Below are 8,917 nucleotides of genomic sequence, written 5' to 3' on the forward strand. Positions count from 1 at the left end.
CCCCACTTCCACACACACCATCACCATCTTAGTATGTTTTATGCCCCTCTTGTGTTTGACTAAAATGTTGTAATATTTGTGTGTACAGCAGTATTTTAATAAAGAATACCAAAACATCGTGTGTTTGTCTTAGAGGGTCATGCTGGTAAGAATATAGGATATTGTTGTCAGTCAGTTTGCTAAGGGTGGTAACTCTTTGCTTAAACATTTAAAATGTGTTTGAATACATACAGTATCCGCCAAAAGTTTGGACAGACCTACTCATTCCAGGGTTCTCCTTTATTTTTACTATTTTCTACATTGTAGAATAATAGTGAAGACATCAAAACTATGAAATAACACATATGGAATCATGTAGTAACCAAAAAAATGTTAAACAAATCAAAATATATTTTATATTTGAGATTCTTCAAAGTAGCCACCCTTTGCCTTGATGACAGCTTCCAAACATTTGACTGGTAAGGTACATTAAATACATGTGTCAGTTAGTGCAAATAACTCAGTGGCTATCATACATGTTAGAGGGAGGGGTAGAGGAAGGCAGAGTTGTAGTTGGGCGGAGGGGAACAGCCCTCGTCACAGTCGCATGGGAGGACAGGCAGCTCGTCTTCATGAAGACCAGTGATGTCATTACACATGCAGGGCACCAGGTTCTCCCTGCACTTACTGATGGTGAAGAACCTGCAAACACACAAACCCTCAATTCAGAACAGAAAATACACTTATTTTAAGTCAATTAGGGGTTGGAGGTCAGGGGTTAGAGGTGGTGACCTTGTGAGGCTCCTGCTCTTGGAGCCGCTGTTCCATCTGAGACGTTTGAGCTCCCCAGAGGGCAGAACCATGCCACTGTCACCCTGCTCATCCTGAAACACACCAGTTATACACATTAATGCATGTGTGTCTGAGTCTGTGTGTGTGTCTGTGTACGAGCGCACAAGAACATGTTTGGTGTGTGTGTGACACTGTTACACTGCTCATTCTGAAACATAGCAACACAACAGACACTGACCTCAGGGACAAGCATCCGTGTCTGGTGTCAGTTAGAGAATAGGTGGGAATCAATGTGTGTCCTCACGTCAGGGCCAGGCAGGTGTGTGTGTCCTTACGTCAGGGCCAGGCAGGTGTGTGTGTCCTCACGTCAGGGCCAGGCAGGTGTGTGTCCTCATGTCAGGGCCAGGCAGGTGTGTGTCCTCACGTCAGGGCCAGGCAGGTGTGTCCTCACGTCAGGGCCAGGCAGGTGTGTGTCCTCACGTCAGGGCCAGGCAGGTGTGTGTCCTCACGTCAGGGCCAGGCAGGTGTGTCCTCACGTCAGGGCCAGGCAGGTGTGTGTCCTCACGTCAGGGCCAGGCAGGTGTGTGTCCTCACGTCAGGGCCAGGCAGGTGTGTGTCCTCACGTCAGGGCCAGGCAGGTGTGTGTCCTCACGTCAGGGCCAGGCAGGTGTGTGTGTCCTCACGTCAGGGTCAGGCAGGTGTGTGTCCTCACGTCAGGGCCAGGCAGGTGTGTGTCCTCACGTCAGGGCCAGGCAGGGGTGTGTCCTCACGTCAGGGCCAGGCAGGTGTGTGTCCTCACGTCAGGGCCAGGCAGGTGTGTGTCCTCACGTCAGGGCCAGGCAGGTGTGTCCTCACGTCAGGGCCAGGCAGGTGTGTGTCCTCACGTCAGGGCCAGGCAGGTGTGTGTCCTCACGTCAGGGCCAGGCAGGTGTGTGTCCTCACGTCAGGGCCAGGCAGGTGTGTGTCCTCACGTCAGGGCCAGGCAGGTGTGTGTGTCCTCACGTCAGGGTCAGGCAGGTGTGTGTCCTCACGTCAGGGCCAGGCAGGTGTGTGTCCTCACGTCAGGGCCAGGCAGGGGTGTGTGTGTCCTCACGTCAGGGCCAGGCAGGGGTGTGTACTCCTCACGTCAGGGCCAGGCAGGTGTGTGTCCTCACGTCAAGGCCAGGCAGGTGTGTGTCCTCACGTCAGGGCCAGGCAGGTGTGTCCTCACGTCAGGGCCAGGCAGGTGTGTGTCCTCACGTCAGGGCCAGGCAGGTGTGTGTCCTCACGTCAGGTTCAGGCAGGTGTGTGTCCTCACATCAGGGCCAGGCAGGTGTGTGTCCTCACGTCAGGGCCAGGCAGGGGTGTGTACTCCTCACGTCAGGGCCAGGCAGGGGTGTGTCCTCACGTCAGGGCCAGGCAGGGGTGTGTACTCACGTCAGGGCCAGGCAGGTGTGTGTCCTCACGTCAGGGCCAGGCAGGTGTGTGTCCTCACGTCGGGGCCAGGCAGGTGTGTCCTCACGTCGGGGCCAGGCAGGTGTGTGTCCTCACGTCAGGGCCAGGCAGGTGTGTGTCCTCACGTCAGGGCCAGGCAGGTGTGTGTCCTCACGTCAGGGCCAGGCAGGTGTGTCCTCACGTCAGGGCCAGGCAGGTGTGGGTGTCCTCACGTCAGGGCCAGGCAGGTGTGTGTCCTCACGTCAGGGCCAGGCAGGTGTGTGTCCTCACGTCAGGGCCAGGCAGGTGTGTGTCCTCACGTCAAGGCCAGGCAGGTGTGTGTCCTCACGTCAGGGCCAGGCAGGTGTGTGTCCTCACGTCAGGGCCAGGCAGGTGTGTGTCCTCACGTCAGGGCCAGGCAGGTGTGTCCCCACACGTCGGGGCCAGGCAGGTGTGTGTCCTCACTTCGGGGCCAGGCAGGTGTGTGTCCTCACGTCGGGGCCAGGCAGGTGTGTGTCCTCACGTCGGGGCCAGGCAGGTGTGTGTCCTCACGTCGGGGCCAGGCAGGTGTGTGTCCTCACGTCGGGGCCAGGCAGGTGTGTGTCCTCACGTCGGGGCCAGGCAGGTGTTTGTCCTCACGTCAGGGCCAGGCAGGTGTGGGTGTCCTCACGTCAGGGCCAGGCAGGTGTGTGTCCTCACGTCAGGGCCAGGCAGGTGTGTGTCCTCACGTCAGGGCCAGGCAGGTGTGTGTCCTCACGTCAAGGCCAGGCAGGTGTGTGTCCTCACGTCAGGGCCAGGCAGGTGTGTGTCCTCACGTCAGGGCCAGGCAGGTGTGTGTCCTCACGTCAGGGCCAGGCAGGTGTGTCCCCACACGTCGGGGCCAGGCAGGTGTGTGTCCTCACTTCGGGGCCAGGCAGGTGTGTGTCCTCACGTCAGGGCCAGGCAGGTGTGTGTCCTCACGTCGGGGCCAGGCAGGTGTGTGTCCTCACGTCGGGGCCAGGCAGGTGTGTGTCCTCACGTCAGGGCCAGGCAGGTGTGTGTCCTCACGTCGGGGCCAGGCAGGTGTGTGTCCTCACGTCGGGGCCAGGCAGGTGTGTGTCCTCACGTCAGGGCCAGGCAGGTGTGTGTCCTCACGTCGGGGCCAGGCAGGTGTGTGTCCTCACGTCAGGGCCAGGCAGGTGTGTGTCCTCACGTCGGGGCCAGGCAGGTGTGTGTCCTCACGTCGGGGCCAGGCAGGTGTGTGTCCTCACGTCAGGGCCAGGCAGGTGTGTCCTCATGTCAGGGCCAGGCAGGTCCTTGCATGGCAGCTCCTCAAAGGTCCTGAGTGTTTCTGTGCTCCTGGTGTTCATGTAGCTGGAACAGACCACCTACACAATGAAAACATGACCAACTACAACCCATTGGACTCTACCTACTGTTACTAGCCGTACCGCAGGCTGGTGAGTGTGTGTGCCCAGGGGAATGTAGTCCTTCCCATCCTTATCACACACAAACAGCTATGTGAATGAGTGAGTGTGTGTCTGTTACATGCTTAGCCCGGGCCTCCAGCAGGTCTCACAGTGTTTCCAGTAGGCCAGTGGGGCGGTCTGAGGGGTTAGCCTCCCAGCACGCCAACATGGTGCAGTAACTACAGACATGCACACACCAGTTATACTCAAGCCATAGTCTCTCTATGAGTAGAGGAACTCCATGCCTCGAGCCACCTGGAACCTGTAGGAGATGAGATCCTCCAGGAGCAGAGGAGACTTGGAGACACCTGGAGTGAGAGAGAGCGAGAGAGTGAAAGTTGGGATTAGTGTTTTGGTAGTACTAATGGTCAATATAGAGTGATAGTTGACTTAAAGTTCTAATGCAGTGTGTTATCCCACTGGTTGAATCAACGTTGTTTCCACGTCATTTCAACCCCCAAAATCTATGGGATGACGTTGAATCAACGTGGAAAACTGATTGGATTTGCAAAAAGTCAGCAACATAAAGGCATTTCGTATTTAACCTAAATCCAATGATATGGTGACATTTTTAGTTGATTTCAGGTTGAATTCACGTCAGTTGACAACTCAACCAAATGTAAATCTAGCATAGTTTAGTGGTGTAAGCTAGAGTTCAGTGTGTACAGGTATGGAACTGAACTGATTCTACAAACACACTGAGTGTTTACATGAATCATACAGGACTAGATACTCAGAACAACAGTCGCTCTTGCTCTTATTACAGATAATACCACAGAACATAAATTGAGTGCAGAAGTGAGTCTATGTGTTTGCGTGCTTGAGGTTTAATTTAGTAGATCCATAAGAGGAAATAAGAGGTGGATGTGAGATAGGTCTGTTAGTGTGACACTGATGCACTTCACAGCATAAAAATATACACTGAGTAGACAAAACATTAAGAACACCTGTTCTTTCCATGACATAGACTGACCAAGTGAATCCAGGTGAAAGCTATGATCCCTTATTGATGTCACTTGTTAAATCCACTTCAATCAGTGTAGTTGAAGGGGAGGAGACAGGTTAAAGAAGGATTTTTAAGCCTTGAGACAACTGAAACATGGATTGTGTATGAGTGCCATTCAGAGGATGAATGGGCAAGACAAACTATTTAAGTGCCTTTGAACCGGGTATGGTAGTAGGTGCCAGGCGCACCGGTTTGTGTCAAGAACTGCAACGCTGCTGGTTTTTCACGCTCAACAGTTTCCCGTGTGTATCAAGAATGGTCCACCACCCAAAGGCTATCCAGCCAATTTGACACAACTTTGGGAAGCATTGGAGTCAACATGGGCCAGCATCCCTGTGGAACGCATTTGACACCTTGAAGAGTCCATGCCCCGATGAATTGAGGCTGTTCTGAGGGCAAAGGGGGGGGGGGTATACTCAGTGTAGACAGGATGTCTTATCAATGGAGACCTTCCCAAGTGTTTCCCCTATATTCATGCAAAATTGTTGCCACCGTTGCAACAATTCCGAGATGCCCTTTTAAATGGATAGTCGTTGGTTCAATGGCTGGAAGTCTATGCGAACAGCTAGCATTGCGCTAACCCTAGTAGCAATGCACCCCTCCGTTACCCTTTCCACCACTGCTGAAAAAAATCCTATGGGAAACACTGCTTTACCCAAAGCTCACGGCCCTGGGACAAAACTCCTCCCTGTGCAACTGAGTTCTGGACTTCCTGACGGGCCGCCCCCAGGTGGTGAAGGTAGACAACATTACCTCCTCGAAGATCAAGAAGATCATCAGGGACCCCAGCCACCCGAACCATGGCCTGTTCTCCCCATTTCCATCACTCAGACGTGGGCAGTATAGGAGCATCGTGGCAAAAACTGTAAGACTGGCCAATAGCTTCTGCCCCTAGACCATCAGGCTGCTGAATTGCCACCACTAGTCAACTACCTAATCCCCCTGTCCCCTCCCCCCTGCTGCTCCCCCTATGGACATTTCCCACCGAGTATCTGTCTGTCTGCCTACCTGCCTGACTGCCTGCCTGCTTGTCTGCCTGCCTGTCTGTCTGAACTCACACTGTTGAGCAGGAACATGTCTCTCTTGCTCTTCAGGTAGGTGGGGAGGTTTCCGTGCCTACAGCACTCCACTATGACCATCAGAGGCCCTGCCTTGATGCAGGCTCCCAGCAGGTTGACCACATTCAGGTGGTGACTGATGTGGTTCAGGATTGTCAGTTCTGTCATCAGAGCCTTGTGCTCACTGGGAGTAGCCCCCTCTGGTGGACAGCAAACAGGACAGCATATTATAAATACACCACATGCCTCAGTCATTACGGTAGGAAAGTACAGTCATGTTATATTCTATTCAGTTCTATTCTGTATTACTCTACTCTATTCTGAATGGTCATCATTTGTTGTTAGATATCATGACTGAGGTATAATGAACATAAGGAAGCATGTACCGTTGAGCATCTTGACAGCCACAGTCCTGCAGCCTGTAGAGTTGTCGATGCCAAAGGCGGACACCTGCATGACCTTTCCAAAGGCCTCACGGCCCAGAGGTTTCTCTGGAAGGCCACAGAGACAGAATCAAAACACAATCTCCTTAGCTATTTGTTTCTCAAATGGTGGGTTGGAACCCAAAGGTGTGTCGTGGTTTAACACCGGGCAGTGGCAGTCTGGCAGAGTCAGAGTTTTGTTAAATCTTTAGGGTCATGAGAAAGCTCAAAAGGCTTTAGGTGGAAACCACCTAGATGTTATAAAGTTCAGTTGAAATTCAACAAGACTTTATTAAAACGAAATTTTCTGTATATCCAATAAGCCCGATGAGTCAAACTCAGATCACACCCAAGCCAGACCTGATTAGTTACAGTAAACACAGCTCCCACCCACACAACACAGATAACGCTGATTACAGGGGGCCCTCTTAGTCATCTCTGATGCAGATAAGATTGTTATGAGAAAGTGATCTTATCTATCTTCAATCTTAATAATCTCCTCTTTCCTAAGTTTATACACAGGGAGTTCCTAGAAAGTCTGTAACCAATCACTACACAGTGTACCAGGTCGGTAACCAATGGTGTAAAGGTATACCCAGTTTGAGGCGGTCTCTGGGGAACTCCCATTGGCCGGGGTCATACTGTAGTCTATCACACTGCTCCTCCAGAGGCCCCTCCTCCTGGTCCAGGATGATTGACAGGTACTCTGCCTTGCCAGAGAGAAATTGATTTATATGGTACTTTCAAAAATAAGACAGATAGTTAAGCAATTTTATACACTCTAGTCTACTCCATTTGTGTCTCACCTGTTTGAGTTTATGTATGAAGAGAGTGAGCAGCAGACAGGTACAGGTGAGAGTAGGGATCTCCAGAGACAGGCCCTCTGATGAGTATACACACAGACAGAAAGAGAGAGAAAGAGAGAGAGAGAGAGAGAGAGAGAGAGAGAGAGAGAGAGAGAGAGAGAGAGAGAGAGAGAGAGAGAGAGAGAGAGAGAGAGAGAGAGAGAGAGAGAAAGAGAGAAGAGGGCATGATTGAAATTAATGGAAGGATTTACCCATTTTTAGAACTATAGAAATAGAACCCTAGAGATTAACAAGGCTCTCTTGGGATACTTTTGAAAAGCATAATTCCCTCCTCCCTTGCTTCAAGTAAAATCAATGATCTGACATTTATTTCACCTATGCTCTGCAGTTCTCCACCCTCCCAAATGAGGGTGCTATCCTCTCACTGTGCCACTCCCTCTCTGTCTGTCCCAGCCTCTGATCAGGGTGGAAATGACCCAACAGGCTCAAACACAAACAGCCCTCCTCCTAATTCATCTTGGTGTTTTTTTGGAAGATAGTAGAAAATAGCCCCAGTTTACGGGGCAGCAGAGTGGGGCGCTTCCGAAAGGAAATCAAAAAGGGAGACAGCTTCCTTCCTGACTTATCAGAACACAACAACACTCAGCCACTCCTCTCCATGGTCAGGCTAGGGAGCATCTGCTGCTACTGCCCAGGGAAGGGCCCTCCAAACGGGGGTGATGACATTGTGGACTAGCCTCTACTGGAAAGGGCTTGGTCATGTACCCAAGGCATCTAAAGGAGGAACTGAACTGTGATATAAACCTCCAAAATGTGTTCTGGGAAAATCTATCAAGACTAAGACCAAGTAAACAGTATGCAGTGTTGTCTTCATACTGTATCTCACCCTGTTAGCTGAAGATTTACTCTTCACCGTTGTTATAATATATAATGATTAGATTACTGTAATATGTATACATTTAATAATCTAATGGTAGCTATCACAACAATGTGTCCACAGACATAAAAATGCCCATATATAGAAGAACCCATCTTGGATGGTTATAGAAAGAGAGAAGAGAGAGAGTTGAATGTATTCCAGAGTTACTATTGGTAAGCAGATCCTTACTGTGAACCCAGATGTAGGCGGAGCCCACAGCAGAGCCTCTCTCATTGGTAGACTGGCAGTTGTACAGACCCTGTTCCTCCACTGTGATTCGGTCAATGTGGAGGGTCCCACCTCCTGGTGCTATGACGATACCTGCTCATGAGAAACAGAACCTGTCACATGTCATTTTACAACACTAACTTCAGAGGTCCATCTCAGTAGTCTGAAGAGAATTCCATCTCCTTTTCATTCAGACAGATGAAGAAACTCAACTTTCACTGAATAATGGAAAGGGGAATATAAGAGCACTGTGTATCTTACCTGAGCCATGCAGTAGAGGGTGTTGGTCCTTGTACCATGTGATGAGGGGGTGTGGCACGCCGTGGGCGGGGCAGCTGAGTGTCACTGAGCTGCTGACAGATTCTGTAACAGCACTGGAGTCTTCAGTACTGTGGGGGAACACACACAATGAGTGTGTGTGAGGAGTTGTGTGTGTGGGTGTGTTTGTGTGAGGAGTTGTGTGTGTGGGTGTGTTTGTGTGTGGAGTTGTGTGTGTGTTTGTGTGTGTGTGAGGAGATGTGTGTGTTCTTAATAACCAAATGGCCAAGGTCCATGAGAACAGAGGTCGTCATTGCATCACATTCAGAAGTCATACAGTAGTCCTGTGAATAGAATCAGTGTTGTTTTTTCCTTCTCTATCTCTGCAAATCCAAAGGAGGGATATTTGACATCCGTCCCTGGACCCCTGGACCCCTGGACCCCTGGACCCCTGGACCCCTGGACCCCTGGACCCCTGGACCCCTGGACTCCTGGACCCCTGGACCCCTGGACTCCTGGACCCCTGGACCCCTGGACCCTGGACCCCTGGACTCCTGGACCCCTGGACCCCTGGACCCCTGGACCCCT

The 8,917-nt window shown here is 51.3% G+C and overlaps 2 protein-coding genes across 3 annotated transcripts in view; both read right to left on the bottom strand.

The window, feature by feature from the left end:
- Positions 1–413: 413 nt before the first annotated feature.
- Positions 414–1,145, bottom strand: LOC121549842 (vascular endothelial growth factor receptor 1-like). 2 transcript variants are annotated; one of them, XM_041861771.2, is made up of 3 exons: positions 1,010–1,145; positions 772–863; positions 414–681 (listed from the first exon to the last, which is right to left on the bottom strand). In XM_041861771.2, exons 1-3 carry the CDS (start codon positions 1,022–1,024, stop codon positions 519–521), a joined length of 270 nt encoding a protein of 89 aa, XP_041717705.1. In that variant the 5' UTR covers positions 1,025–1,145; the 3' UTR covers positions 414–518. The 2 variants fall into 2 exon arrangements, with proteins under 2 accessions (XP_041717705.1, XP_041717702.1); XM_041861768.2 differs by having other exon boundaries at positions 772–1,145.
- A 2,580-nt stretch (positions 1,146–3,725) lies between these two features.
- The window catches only part of LOC121549844 (vascular endothelial growth factor receptor 1-like), a 42,019-nt gene continuing 36,827 nt past the window's right edge, over positions 3,726–8,917 (bottom strand). The window contains 8 exon segments of the mRNA XM_045210451.1: positions 3,726–3,940; positions 5,697–5,896; positions 6,083–6,187; positions 6,714–6,828; positions 6,925–7,001; positions 8,033–8,164; positions 8,333–8,431; positions 8,434–8,460. Coding sequence (XP_045066386.1) covers positions 3,839–3,940; positions 5,697–5,896; positions 6,083–6,187; positions 6,714–6,828; positions 6,925–7,001; positions 8,033–8,164; positions 8,333–8,431; positions 8,434–8,460 — 857 coding nt within the window. The 3' untranslated portion in view covers positions 3,726–3,838.

Source organism: Coregonus clupeaformis, chromosome 34 (assembly GCF_020615455.1).
Source record: "Coregonus clupeaformis isolate EN_2021a chromosome 34, ASM2061545v1, whole genome shotgun sequence".
Classification (NCBI taxonomy): domain Eukaryota; kingdom Metazoa; phylum Chordata; class Actinopteri; order Salmoniformes; family Salmonidae; genus Coregonus; species Coregonus clupeaformis.

Bases quoted from the DNA above. Each gene is read 5' to 3' on its own strand.
- LOC121549842 (XM_041861768.2), bottom strand. From the start codon at position 887: ATGTGTATAACTGGTGTGTTTCAGGATGAGCAGGGTGACAGTGGCATG. The intron at 682-771 runs GTCACCACCTCT...GTGTGTTTGCAG, and splicing joins AAGAGCAGGAGCCTCACAAG to GTTCTTCACCATCAGTAAGT.